The sequence below is a fragment of the Adelges cooleyi genome, unplaced genomic scaffold (genome assembly GCF_023614345.1).
Source record: "Adelges cooleyi isolate 19-005CV unplaced genomic scaffold, UGA_ACOO_1.1 ACOO_flye_CR_arks_rails_tigmint_CR_PRNA_9, whole genome shotgun sequence".
In the NCBI taxonomy this organism is placed as follows: domain Eukaryota; kingdom Metazoa; phylum Arthropoda; class Insecta; order Hemiptera; family Adelgidae; genus Adelges; species Adelges cooleyi.
The window spans coordinates 7,057,083-7,073,098 of record NW_026096579.1 but is presented as its reverse complement, the minus strand read 5'-3'; the positions used below and the strand labels follow the sequence as shown (position 1 = coordinate 7,073,098).

The window sequence follows — 16,016 nt, the reverse complement described above, 5'->3', positions numbered from 1 at the left end:
CAATTAAAACATGGTGTACTTTGTTTTATGTCTCAATCAATTTAATTTGTTACAGATGTGTTTCCCCAAGTACTTAGAAAAATTGTTCGTGAAAATCAATCGATGGGTATTGTCGATAACTATTATTATATAACACAAAATTAATGAAGCTTAGAAAACAGTTTTTTGAAAGTGATATACAAACTTCAACATAGATTACTGTTGCATTGTTTTACCATTTTGATAATTTTCATAGGGATGTCAAATGCCCTGAGCGCCTCCCATAGCCTTTCCCTGTCTACGCTATCATAAGCCTGTTTATAGTCCACGAACACCATATGCAGGTCCTTTGCGTATTCAAAGTGCTTTTCCATTAGTTGTCTCACTACAAATATATGGTCTGTGGTTGATCTTCCATTCCTGAATCCACTTTGGTATTCTCCTACGGCCTCTTCAGCATATCTCTCTAATCTTTTTAATATTATTAATGATAGGACCTTGTACCCTGTATTTAATAGAGTTATCCCCCTGTAGTTTTTTACTTTTCCTCGGTCTCCATTTTTGAATATTGGGCAGATAAGTGTTTCATTCCAAATCTCTGGAAGCGTTTCTTCTTCCCATATTTGTAGAATTACAAAATTAATAAAGCTTAGAAAACAGTTTATTAAAAGTGATATACAAACTTCAACATAGATTTACTTGTGCGCAAATTTATCAGTGATGCATCGTCGCTTAAGCGGCAACAACGAATATCTAATTTTTTTTAACCGAATTAAGTTGGTATCACTGTTCATAATTTCGTGGGGCATTAGCTTGTGGGCTCAGATTAACATGTAAAGACAATGAATAACGTACTATTCGAGTAATTTACATCATAGTTGTTATGTTATTGAATGATAGTTGAAATTGATTTTTTGCTATCCTGTAACTAATTCATTTATTTTATGTACATTTTAGAAGAACTAGTTATCATGTTTGTTGTACCGGGTAATAATAATATTTCTTAAAATGTATGCACGTATTTGCACAGAGTTCTTTAATATTAAATACAAAATGTATTCGTTTTAATTTCAGAAAAGGCAAATATTGAAAACGAACTGCTGAGTAATTATTACTCTTATATAGTTACTCTTTAACATTTATAGTACTTTACATAGTCCATATGTGCATAATTTATATAAATTTACTGATCAAATAATAATTTCTTTCTTAAAAAATATGTACATTAAAATTAATGACTTTTTTAATAAAATTTAGGATACTTAGATATCGAAACTGATTTGCAAAATGAAATAACCGCCGCCCTAACACATGTAGGTAAGTATAATAATTTGTAAACAACCAATTTCAAAAATAATAGTTATTTATTTCTAAAAAACGATAAAAGTTTGATTTGAGCTCAATATCTTAAAGTTATATTATTTTTTTATTAAAAGTTTTAATAATTGTTTGAAAAATAATTATTCCAATGCTTAATTATTATTATTTTTAATAATAAGTCTACATAAACTCAGTTGTAGATAAATGTTATATAGGTATATAGTATATAACTTCATACAAAAATAAAATAAAGATAAAAGTACTAAAAATAAATGAATATTTTACTATGTGTTATTTATTCAAATAATATTGCCAGTAATTTATTCGAAAATATTTTGAAAGTTTTTCTTGTTTCTTGAAAAATGTTTGACTAAACAACTGTTCTAGCTTTATGAGTTTTTACCGTCAATCAGGTCTTACATACACCCTCATTATTTAGATTTCTTATCAAAATAGTATTTTTATTAACCGTTATTCGAATAAAAAATGCCCACTCTGCGTATGCCGTCTAATATCAGATAGTAAATTATATTAAAAATCGACATTATTTTCTTGCTGTTATCCGTTGGTGTTCTACTTTTTAAGAATGTGTCAACATTTATCATTAAATTATGGCGATCATTTTTTAATATTATTTATGCTGATTTTATTATTCGGAGTTTTTTTTTTTATAGCTGAACTCATGCTATTTGTATTTTATAGATAATTCTGCAACGAGCTCCGAGAGTAATCCACTAACAGGTAGTTATTATAATCATTAAAAAATATAAAAAGAAAGCTCAGAAAACACAGTATATAAAAAAATTGCAGCATTGATATAACTCTATGCAAATTTACCAGCGATACACCGTCGCTTTATAGGTATAATATTTTGTCGTCTAGACGGTTATTTGTTATTTTTTGCAGTTGTTCCACCTAACTCTAACCTCATTACACTTGGACAAACGAGAAGAGATCTGACTTCAGACGTTCTAGACATTTTATTCGATACTATAGAATCAAGTAAATATTATATCGAATTGACAATTGTAATAGTTTAATCTAATATATATATATCTTATTATATATATATATACATACTTTAACTGACATAAAAAAATAATATCTTAATTTTTTCGCAACATTTTTACTGTTAACTCAAAGCACACTACTTTAAACCGAATTACATTCGGTTTATTTGTTTAATTTAGTTCTTGTTCTTTAATTTTCTTGAACATTATGTTCAAGAAAATCTCAGGTTTCCGTTGAAAATAAGAGGCTTTGTTTTTAATAAATTTAACTATGAAACAAACCAGGGTTCACTTTTTTTAAGTTTATTTTATACAATTTTGATGAATAATATTATTGGGTGTATTTCCATTTTATCTGCATTTTAAAAACTTTTTGACTGAGAGTATGTGTGTACTAATTATGTCTGTAGTTGTGTTTTGCACATTAAATAAATGTAACAACTAGAAAGTTAAGTTTGGCAAATTTTTAAATAAATCTTTTTTATATTATTTTAGATCGAACGCATGAAGATTACAAAAATAAACACATGATGTGTCGTTTAAAAGGATTGAATAAAAGTATAATTTGGCCAGATAGATATGTAATAAAATATGCATTGAGGGAAACCATTGAATCAACGGGTCGTGTAGTTTGTGAGCTAACTACTATACGTAACGATGTTGAGTGGAGTTTAGTATGATAGATGTCTGCATAAGTAGTCGTTAATAAAAAGTTTAAATCATTAATAGAAAAAAATATTCAAAATTGCTTCTCAGTTATTATAGTTTAGACCAGGAATTTTAGAATTAATTCATTACAAATTATACAGCACTATTGTTATTCTATTAAAATAATTATTCCAAACCGCACTTTCCTCCTAAATTTTTAAATGTAATGTGTTTTTTTTTTAATAAACAGTTTTGCTTATGGTTATAATCATATTAGTTGTTTTTTACCTATATATCTACAGGTTGTAATCGAAGTGTTCATGAAAATAGCATTTACAGGCATAGTCTGTTTACACTGATTGTCAAAAAATAATAGGTATTATGTATTAGGTTGTGAAAGAAAAAAAAAACTGTTTTAAAATATAAAGTATCCGGTACTTGTATGATTAAATCTTGTTCGGTAGTATTATTAACGTTTATTTTTTAGTAATATCATCACTTTCAGTCTTAATTCACTCTAATTAATTTTTACCTATAACCTTGCAACACCCCACTGTACTGAATAAATTTACTAATCAAATAATAATTTCTTTCTTAAAAAATATGTCCATTAAAATGAATGACTTTTTTTAATAAAATTTAGAATACTTAGATAACGAAACTGATTTGCAAAATGAAATAACCGCCGCCCTATATCATGTAGGTAAGTATAATAATTTGTAAATAACCAATTTCAAAAATAATAGTTATTTATTTCTAAAAAACTATAAAAGTTTGATTTGAGCTCAAAGTCTTGAAGTTATATTTTTTTTTTATTAAAAGTTTGATAATTGTTTGAAAAATAATTATTCCAATGCTTAATTATTATTATTTTTAATAATAAGTCTACATAAACTCAGTTATAGATAAATGTTATTTAAGTATATAGTATATAACTTCATACAAAAATAAAATAAAGATAAAAGTACTAAAAATAAATGAATATTTTACTATGTTTTATTTATTCAAATAATATTGCCAGTAATTTATTCGAAAATATTTTGAAAATTTTTCTTGTTTCTTGAAAAATGTTTGACTAAACAACCGTTCTAGCTTTATGAGTTTTTACCGTTAATCAGGTCTTACATACACCCTCATTATTTAGATTTTTTATCAAACTAATGTTTTTATTCGGATGACATTGTTATTAACCGTTATTCGAATAAAAAATGCCCACTCTGCATATGCCGTCTAATATGAGATAGTAAATTATACTAAAAATCGACATTATTTTCTTGCTGTTATCCGTTGCTGTTCTACTTTTTAAGAATGTGTCAACATTTATCATTAAATTATGGCGATCATTTTTTAATATTATTTAAGCCGATTTTGTTATTCGGAGTTTTTTTTTTATAGCTGAACTCATGCTATTTGTTTTTTATAGATAATTCTGCAACGAGCTCCGAGGGTAGTCCACTAGAAGGTAGTTATTATAACCATTAAAAAACATAAAAAGAAAGCTCATAAAACACATTATATAAAAATATAAAAAATTGCAGCATTGATATAACTCTATGCAAATTCACCAGCGATACACCGTCGCTTTATAGGTATAATATTTTGTCGTCTAGACGGTTATTTGTTATTTTTTGCAGTTGATCCACCTATCTCTAACCTCATTACACTTGGACAAACGAGAAGATATCTGACTGGAGACGATCTAGAGATTTTATTCGATACTATAAAATCAAGTAAATATTATATCGAATTGACAATTGTAATAGTTTAATCTATATATATATATTAATATATCTTATTATATTATATATATAATACATACTTTAACTGACATAAAAAAATGATATCTTAATTTTTTCGCAACATTTTTACTGTTAACTCAAAGCACACTACTTTATTCACTACTTTACACCGAATTACATTCGGTTTATTTGTTTAATTTAGTTCTTGTTCTTTAATTTTCTTGAACATTATGTTCAAGAAAATCTCAGGTTTCCGTTAAAAATAAGAGGCTTTGTTTTTAATAAATTTAATTATGAAACAAACCAGGGTTCAGTTTTTTTAAGTGTATTTTATACAATTTTGATGAATAATATTATTGGGTGTATTCCCATTTTATCTGCATTTTAAAAACTTTTTGACTGAGAGTATGTGTGTACTAATTATGTCTGTAGTTGTGTTTTGCACATTAAATAAATGTAACAACTAGAAAGTTAAGTTTGGCAAATTTTTAAATAAATCTTTTTTATATTATTTTAGATCAAGCGCATAAAGATTACCAAAATAAACACATGATGTGTCGTTTAAAAGGATTGGTTAAAAGTATAATTTGGCCAGAAGGATATGTAATAAAATATGCATTGGGGGAAACCATGGAATCAACGGGTCGAGTAATTTGTGAGCTAACTACTATACGTAACGATGTTGAGCGGAGTTTAGTATGATAGATGTCTGCATAAGTAGTCGTTAATAAAGAGTTTAAATCATTAATAGAAAAAAATATTCAAAATTGCTTCTCAGTTATTATAGTTTAGACCAGGAATTTTAGAATTAATTCATTACAAATTATACAGCACTATTGTTATTCTATTAAAATAATTATTCCAAACAGCACTTTCCTCCTAAATTTTTAAATGTAATGTGTTTTTTTTTATTAAACAGTTTTGCTTATGGTTATAATCATATTAGTTGTTTTTTACCTATAAATCTACAGGTTGTACTCGAAGTGTTCATGAAAATAGCATTTACAGGCATAGTCTGTTTACACTGATTGTCAACAAATAATAGGTATTATGTATTAGGTTGTGAAAGAAAAAAAACACTGTTTTAAAATATAAAGTATCCGGTACTTGTATGATTAAATCTTGTTCGGTAGTATTATTAACGTTTATTTTTTAGTAATATCATCACTTTCAGTCTTAATTCACTCTAATTAATTTTTACCTATAACCTTGCAACACCCCACTGTACTGAATAACAACAACAATACATCATTGTCTTTTATATGACAATAATTAATTATTAAATGTCGAATTGCTCTTTAAGAACTTGGTCGACTACAATATAAAGTAGGTACTCTGTATAATGCAGTACCTACTTATCCTCCTTATTATCTTCTCATAATCATATTAGTTGTTTTTTACCTATATACCTACAGGTTGTATTCGAAGTGTTCATGAAAATAGCATTTACGGGCATAGTCTGCTTACACTGATTGTCAAAAAATAATAGGTATTATGTATTAGGTTGTGAAAGAAAAAAAAAACTGTTTTCAAATATAAAGTATCCAGTACTTGTATAATTGAATCTTGTTCGGCAGTATTAACTTTAAAGTAATATCATTACTTCTGTCTTAACAATTCGTTTTGACCTGTGACTTGCAACACCCCACTGTACTGCATAACAACAACAATACAGGGTGATCCAACTAACGTAAGACACTCATTTTCTCGGAAAATATGAATATTTTGAAAAAACATTTTTTCCTATCCTTTTAGGTATATGTTTTACTACATTTTTCAATGCATCGAACATTTTTATTTTCATCCCTTATACGATAAAAAGGGTCTAAGTTCACGTTTTCAAATGGCAACATATGTTTTTAATTCCATAAATTTGTAGGCAAAAAATTTAAAAATATGTTATCGTTTGAATTATTAATTTTTATCCATCTAGTCGTTAGCTATGACTTTGTAAAGATATTACATTTTCTCTTAAATATTGTTATATTTCTTTGGTTTTCCAAAGACCGGGAGCCAATAAAATACTTATTTATGATCGCATTGTCCGATAGATGAGTACACAGATAACCAAACACAATAAAATGTTTTGTGATATTTTGTTTGACCAGCGTTTCATATTTATAGATTACCGACTTTTCTAACACACCGTCATGACAGGTAGGTTGACAGACCTATATTGACAGCAGCTAACGAATGGCTATTTAACCACAACAATCAAAAACCGTGGTACAAGTAGGTTGATAACTGCTGCTATGATGATAATACAAAATATTATTATCATTAGTTATCATATTTTTCTACTATCTATGTTCTACATTCAGCAAGTAACAGCACAGTACATTGAATACGTTGTATTAAATTATCTATTAAACTTTAATACACTTACCTATTAAATTAATGGTGTGTCCAAGAATGTAACGTCAAAATAAAGTCGAGAGCAAATATTATCAATTGATATATTTAAAAAATTATAAAATAACGAGTTATGACATAACTACAATAAGCATGCTATCATATTTACTATAAAGTAAAATGTAAATTTACTAACATTTTTTAATTACGTTTGCAATTTCTCATTTCACTAATGGAAAACGTGTGAACTTCGAAGTCGAAATTTGTTAGCGATGAGGTTATGTACAAATAATAAATATAATGCGATTTTGTACAAATAATAAAATATATTATGGGTACTGGTCACTCGATTATTCCGTGGTAACTGATGCATAGTTTAGATACTAGATTGTTATCCGAGATAACCAGCTAATGACTAGCTCCAGCTAGATTAGGTTAAAGTGTAAAGTCCGTTATCCGTAACAGTCTACCTTTCGTCTAATAATGTATGGTTATTTATTATATGTGATTATGATACGGAATGCGTTAACATCAAATTATTATTATATTTGATGTGATGACCGTCGTAATAAAACTACTTGTCTTTGTCGAATCGAATGAAATTATTAAGAAATATAGACAAAATTCAAATCTTTACAAAGTCATAAACAGCGAACAAATGGATGAAAATTAAAAATTCAAACGCTAACATTTTTTTAGATTTTTTGTCTTTATATTTATGGAATTTAAAACATATGTTCCCATTTGAAAAAACGAGGTTCGTACTTATTTAACGTATAAGGGTTGAAGGTAAAATTTTTCTAAATATTGAAAAATGTAGCTAAATATGTACCTAAAATTTTAGGAAAAAAAAATTCGCAAAATATTCATACTTTCAGAGAAAATGAGTGTCTTACGTTAGTTGGATCACCCTGTACATCATTGTCTTTTATATGACAATAATTAATTATTAAATGTCGAATTGCTCTTTAAGAACTTGGTCGATTACAATATAAAGTAGGTACTCTATATAATGCAGTACCTAATTATCCTCCTTATTATCTTCTCATTTATCAGTCAGATAATGTTATATCTATAAATTACCCGTGCTGGTTTGAATTGTGTTTGGTTTAAACTGAGCTTGGTTTGGACCATGTTGAGTTAAACTATACCCTTTTTAATTGTTTTGTTTATTTTTATTTGGTATGTTTATTTGTTTTGTGATTATATAACAAGTCATACACTGAATTTCAAGATGTTAACCTATATAATAGTCTTCAAAATTTACGTGTTGACTAGAATGTTTTTTTTTTACAAAACTTATAGACATATGTTTAACCTATCTTCACTCTAATTTTCAGTTCTTAAAACTTACAATAGCACCTAAAAGTAGGTAGGTATAATAGTATTAGGTTGTGAAGTAAAAAAAACACTGTTTTAAAATATAAAGTATCCGTTAGTTGTATGATTAAATCTTGTTCGGTAGTACTATTAATGTTTATTTTAAAGTAATACCATCACTTTCAGTCTAAATAATTCATTTTGACCTGTGACCTTGCAACACCCTACTGTACTACATAACAATAATAATACATCACTGTATTTTTTATGACAATAAATAATAAATAAACGTCATAATGCACATCAAATAAAAATAGTATACTTATTAAGAAACTCTTAAAAAACTTGGGCTACTACAATATAAAGTATTCCATAATGCTGTACACTAAATAATCAGTATGGGGACGCACAGTGGGACGGATGGCCGATCTAGGTAGAAAAAATGTGATACTTATCCTATCTTATCAGAAATTTCACGCTGATCACGAAAATGGCATCGAGGTCGCACAGGACGTAAAATATCTTTTTTCTCAGTTTAGGCTTTAATAATCCAGTCGGAAACCAATATATCAGTACATACATATTGTACAATAATATTGTTTAAAGACATTGTATGTTTAAAGGAATTATTAGTTAGATAAGGTTATTACATAAGTTATGTTAGACCGTTAATTACCCCATCAGTTTTCACTGGTATTGCCCCTATCAGACTATTTTTAATGTATTTAATTAAAAGCTGTAATATTTAGGTATATTATAAGAAAATAATTGCAATCCTTGCCAGTTTGTGATATATTAGGAACAGTCAATAACGTAAACAATTAGAAATGCTTAATTTGAGATGAGTTTTAATGTGGAAAAATATTACAACAAAAGTGATAAAAAAATTGATTATTATTTTTTGGTATGAAAAAAGTTGTTTATCATTTTGATACATCTGATATAAGGTTTTGGTAACAACAGTTTTTAAATTATGTGCTCATCTAAATTTTAGCTATCATATTTTAAGAGACATGCCATTGACCTGTATTACTACTGACTGATATTCCCCTATAAGTAATCTTAAATTTAAAAGAGTGTACATTTTTGGGTGGTTTTCTCGATTTTGAAGGGGAAGGGTTAAATTTTTAATTTTTCGGTCAAATAAAGTACCTTTCAGGTACGATCTCTGATCTATTGAGTTGCTACACGGAGAATCGGTTAAGAATATCGTGGGTCCAGATAAAAAAAAAATAAAAACACATTGTGAGAACAATTACTCCTCAGCTCCGCATCAGAGCTAAATTAGAGAGAAATAAATTACAGAAACGAACGAACAAATTGGCTCGATTTTCTTAAAAAATTCGAGTAAAAGAATGACTAATTTAAAAAATTCGACTTTTGCGCAAAAATGCGCTGAAAACCTGATAAATAGTCGGATAGATAATTAAAATACATATCTAAAGGTGAAAGAATTGCTCTGACCTATTGTGGCATATGTTACTTTTTGGCAAAATTGCCCAAAATTACTTTCGCGTCTAAAGTTTCAATATAATATTGATAGAAAATATTATGTACCAATCAGTATTAATGTATTTATGTATTAACAGTTCATTAAATAATAACATTATGGATACATCTCTTGCTATTATACTTTTAACTCTATGATTTGGCTTTGTCGAGAAGCTCAGGGGGTGAACACTTTCAAAATTCAACACTGTTGTTGTAAACATTTCTGTAAACCTGTGACCTTCCCGTCCCCACTATGCCCCGACCCCACTAAACTTGTTTTTTATAACGTTTTTATGAACTCACAATCTTGTTAAATTTTTTTTTTACCAGAAAATGATATAACCTTTGTGCTTACTACAATTTAAATTCTGAATTATCATTAAAGATATTTTATTGGATTCTAAGAAGAAAAAAATTGAATTTTTTTAAAATATAACTTAGATAACGCTTCGATTGTAAAACCAATGCATTAAAAAGACAACAGTTTAAAATATGGTTCACACTTATATAAACAAGTAAACATCGTACAATATATTTGCATACTGCAAAACTTCGTTAGATTTTACAATTTTGTTAGTTAACAAATCGCAAGAAAATCACTTTTAAACGGTTGCTGTAACATAGGTGTTCACAAGAGTTTTACCATAACTTCAAAAGTTACTAGTAAGTATTTAATACATTTTTTACTAAGTTTTGGTGCTTGGTTTTGCAATAAATTTTTAACCGCTTAGCTAATATTATTTAAGACTATATTACAGAAACTATTCACCATTCTATTCGTGTAGCATGTCTATAGATCAAAATCGAACCTAAAATGTGCCTCATTTGGCCCAATATCCATAAATATAACATACAAAATCAGGAAAAACAACCAAAAAAATATGCATGTTTTTCAACTTAAATTAACATAACGCAATATGTTAGTAAAAAAGCAGATATTTATTTTAAAACTAAAAGCCCATCAAATGTATACATTTTAAATTTTCAAGTTTATTACCGCTCTGTAAGTATCTTTATTTAAAATAATTAAAATAATTCCAGATTTCTATGAAATATTCTTTAATTAGATACAGTGCGCGTTCAATTAAAAACCCTTTATAAACTTCATGTAAAATATCGTTAGGTATTGTTTTTCCAATGATGTGTTTTTTTATTTGTGTTTTTGAACATTTGAATTTGCTTGTTTGATAATACCATATTGTTACAGATAGGCATTACGGCGAATACAAATTTTGTAAAAAAATAACACTTAAACAAATGTTTTTTTTACATACATATTGTGCGTTGTGTTTTACATATTGCTTAGTTAACACATTTTTTGTCATCGAGTTCAAAGTGTAATAATAATTGTATCGGTAGCTTTTGTGTAAACACAAGATTTAGGTAAACCTGAACGTATCCAAATGTATATTTAAAACATGAAAAGATGAATCATGGCGAATGTACACATTATATTGTGTACTTTTACATACAGTCTGTAGATAACAGATCTATTACTACGGCAAAAATAATTAATAACTTATTGTAATCAATTTATCTATATTGTTATGGATATAAGTGTCAAAATAGAATCTTTGTTACGTGTTGATTCAAGAAAAACTTATCCGATTGACATGTTGAGTTTTCCAACCCATAGACCATGTTATAATTTTATAACAAAATCCTTCTTAGTTCCGCATCAGAGCCTATATAATTAATTGACAACTAATATAAATGTCTAAAAAAGAAGTGTTTTTGTTTATAATTTTTTTGCAGATAAAAATGAAACGTGTTTGTGTTTTGCTACCACTGGTCTTTGTTAGTGTTTTAGCAGGTCGCCAAAGTAATTTTTATTCAACTTATTTTCACACGAGGTAATTAATATTTAATGACTAACTTTCCTACAGTGTCCTATGAGCAAAAGGTCTATACCACAAGTCAGTAATTTTTTTTTATCATACAAATTTTAACTAAATGTTTTAATATTTATATATACTTATTTTAAATAATTTATTACAGACATAATAATCGCGAGAACAGAACGTAAGATGTATTTTAAATTAATATACTAACACGTAATGTTTATTGTTTTGTCAAGTTTTCCTGAATATCAGACGATTTATAAATTAATAATTATAGCTTCTAAATTCTGTTCAGATGAAGAGTGCACAAAATGTATAGTTTCAGTGTTTTGATCACTTTGTAAATACTTTATGTAGCATTTTCTGTAATTTACTTAAAGCACGCTTAGCTATAGAAATTGATAATATTTAGCTTATCTAGGGTGAAAAATGTTAAATGGTCAACAATTAAAACATGGTGTTACTTGTTTTATGTCTTAATCGATTTAATTTGTTACAGATGTGTTTCCCCAAGTACTTAGAAAAATTGTTCGTGAAAATCAATCGATGGGTATTATCGATAACTATTATTATGTAACACAAAATTAATAAAGCTTAGAAAACAGTTTTTTGAAAGTGATATATAAACTTCAACGAAGGTTTACTTGTACGCAAATTTATCAGTGATGCATCGTCGCTTAAGCGGCAACAACGAATATCTCATTTTCTTTAACCGAATTAAGTTGGTATCACTGTTCAAAATTTCGTGGGGCATTAGCTTGTGGGCTCAGATTAACATGTAAAGACAATAAATGACGTACTATTCCAGTAATTAACAACATAGTTGTTATGTTATTGAATGATAGTTGAAATTGATTTTTTGCTATCCTGTAACTAATCCATTTTTTTATGTACATTTTAGAAGAACTAGTTATCATGTTTGTTGTACCGGGTAATAATATTTCTTAAAATGTATGCACGTATTTGCATATAGTTGTTTAATATTAACTACAAAATGTATTCGTTTTAATTTCAGAAAAGGCAAATATTGAAAACGATTTGAAAAGTAATTATTACTCTTATATAGTTACTCTTTTATATTTATAGTGCTTTACATAGTCCATATGTGCATAATTTATATAAATATACTAATCAAATAATAATTTCTTTCTTAAAAAATATGTCCATTAAAATGAATGACTTTTTTAAATAAAATTTAGAATACTTAGATAACGAAACTGATCTGCAAAATGAAATAACCGCCGCCCTATATCATGTAGGTAAGTATAATAATTTGTAAATAACCAATTTCAAAAATAATAGTTATTTATTTCTAAAAAACGATAAAAGTTTGATTTGAGCTCAAAGTCTTGAAGTTATATTTTTTTTTTATTAATAGTTTTGATAATTGTTTGAAAAATAATTATTCCAATGCTTTATTATTATTATTTTTAATAATAAGTCTACATAAACTCAGTTATAGATAAATGTTATATAGGTATATAGTATATAACTTCATACAAAAATAAAATAAAGATAAAAGTACTAAAAATAAATGAATATTTTACTATGTTTTATTTATTCAAATAATATTGCCAGTAATTTATTCGAAAATATTTTGAAAATTTTTCTTGTTTCTTGAAAAATGTTTGACTAAACAACCGTTCTAGCTTTATGAGTTTTTACCGTTAATCAGGTCTTACATACACCCTCATTATTTAGATTTTTTATCAAACTAATGTTTTTATTCGGATGACATTGTTATTAACCGTTATTCGAATAAAAAATGCCCACTCTGCATATGCCGTCTAATATGAGATAGTAAATTATACTAAAAATCGACATTATTTTCTTGCTGTTATCCGTTGCTGTTCTACTTTTTAAGAATGTGTCAACATTTATCATTAAATTATGGCGATCATTTTTTAATATTTATTATTTATGCCGATTTTATTATTCGGAGTTTTTTTTTTTATAGCTGAACTCATGCTATTTGTTTTTTATAGATAATTCTGCAACGAGCTCCGAGGGTAATCCACTACCAGGTAGTTATTATAATCATTAAAAAATATAAAAAGAAAGCTCAGAAAACACAGTATATAAAAAAATTGCAGCATTGATATAACTCTATGCAAATTCACCAGCGATACACCGTCGCTTTATAGGTATAATATTTTGTCGTCTAGACGGTTATTTGTTATTTTTTGCAGTTGATCCACCTATCTCTAACCTCATTACACTTGGACAAACGAGAAGATATCTGACTGGAGACGATCTAGAGATTTTATTCGATACTATAAAATCAAGTAAATATTATATCGAATTGACAATTGTAATAGTTTAATCTATATATATATAAATCTTATTATATATATATATATACACATACTTTAACTGACATAAAAAAATGATATCTTAATTTTTTCGCAACATTTTTACTGTTAACTCAAAGCACACTACTTTATTCACTACTTTACACCGAATTACATTCGGTTTATTTGTTTAATTTAGTTCTTGTTCTTTAATTTTCTTGAACATTATGTTCAAGAAAATCTCAGGTTTCCGTTGAAAATAAGAGGCTTTGTTTTTAATAAATTTAATTATGAAACAAACCAGGGTTCAGTTTTTTTAAGTGTATTTTATACAATTTTGATGAATAATATTATTGGGTGTATTCCCATTTTATCTGCATTTTAAAAACTTTTTGACTGAGAGTATGTGTGTACTAATTATGTCTGTAGTTGTGTTTTGCACATTAAATAAATGTAACAACTAGAAAGTTAAGTTTGGCAAATTTTTAAATAAATCTTTTTTATATTATTTTAGATCAAGCGCATAAAGATTACCAAAATAAACACATGATGTGTCGTTTAAAAGGATTGGTTAAAAGTATAATTTGGCCAGAAGGATATGTAATAAAATATGCATTGGGGGAAACCATGGAATCAACGGGTCGAGTAATTTGTGAGCTAACTACTATACGTAACGATGTTGAGCGGAGTTTAGTATGATAGATGTCTGCATAAGTAGTCGTTAATAAAAAGTTTAAATCATTAATAGAAAAAAATATTCAAAATTGCTTCTCAGTTATTATAGTTTAGACCAGGAATTTTAGAATTAATTCATTACAAATTATACAGCACTATTGTTATTCTATTAAAATAATTATTCCAAACCACACTTTCCTCCTAAATTTTTAAATGTAATGTGTTTTTTTTTTAATAAACAGTTTTGCTTATGGTTATAATCATATTAGTTGTTTTTTACATATATATCTACAGGTTGTAATCGAAGTGTTCATGAAAATAGCATTTACAGGCATAGTCTGTTTACACTGATTGTCAAAAAATAATAGGTATTATGTATTAGGTTGTGAAAGAAAAAAAAAACTGTTTTAAAATATAAAGTATCCGGTACTTGTGTGATTAAATCTTGTTCGGTAGTATTATTAAAGTTTATTTTTTAGTAATATCATCACTTTCAGTCTTAATTCACTCTAATTAATTTTTACCTATAACCTTGCAACACCCCACTGTACTGAATAACAACAACAATACATCATTGTCTTTTATATGACAATAATTAATTATTAAATGTCGAATTGCTCTTTAAGAACTTGGTCGATTACAATATAAAGTAGGTACTCTGTATAATGCAGTACCTACTTATCCTCCTTATTATCTTCTCATAATCATATTAGTTGTTTTTTACCTATATACCTACAGGTTGTATTCGAAGTGTTCATGAAAATAGCATTTACGGGCATAGTCTGCTTACACTGATTGTCAAAAAATAATAGGTATTATGTATTAGGTTGTGAAAGAAAAAAAAAACTGTTTTAAAATATAAAGTATCCAGTACTTGTATAATTGAATCTTGTTCGGCAGTATTAACATTAAAGTAATATCAATACTTCTGTCTTAACAATTCGTTTTGACATGTGACTTGCAACACCCCACTGTACTGAATAACAACAACAATACATCATTGTCTTTTATATGACAATAATTAATTATTAAATGTCGAATTGCTCTTTAAGAACTTGGTCGATTACAATATAAAGTAGGTACTCTATATAATGCAGTACCTAATTATCCTCCTTATTATCTTCTCATTTATCAGTCAGATAATGTTATATCTATAAATTACCCGTGCTGGTTTGAATTGTGTTTGGTTTAAACTGAGCTTGGTTTGGACCATGTTGAGTTAAACTATACCCTTTTTAATTGTTTTGTTTATTTTTATTTGGTATGTTTATTTGTTTTGTGATTATATAACAAGTCATACACTGAATTTCAAGATGTTAACCTATATAATAGTCTTCAAAATTTACGTGT

The 16,016-nt window shown here is 27.1% G+C and overlaps 1 protein-coding gene across 20 annotated transcripts in view; it reads left to right on the top strand.

Moving 5' to 3' along the window:
* LOC126846921 (uncharacterized) overlaps positions 1-16,016 on the top strand; it is a 44,481-nt gene that overhangs the window by 21,308 nt on the left and 7,157 nt on the right. For 2 of the 20 annotated variants that reach the window (XM_050586805.1, XM_050586802.1), the window contains exon 3: positions 11,746-11,775. The exons of 3 other annotated variants lie outside the window; for them this stretch is intronic. In XM_050586805.1, coding sequence (XP_050442762.1) covers positions 11,746-11,775 — 30 coding nt within the window. Of the gene's footprint in view, positions 1-10,413; positions 10,523-11,614; positions 11,682-11,745; positions 11,776-11,857; positions 11,882-12,199; positions 12,251-16,016 lie in introns of those variants that run through there. 15 more of the 20 variants (XM_050586809.1, XM_050586795.1, XM_050586818.1 and 12 more) reach the window with 14 other exon arrangements.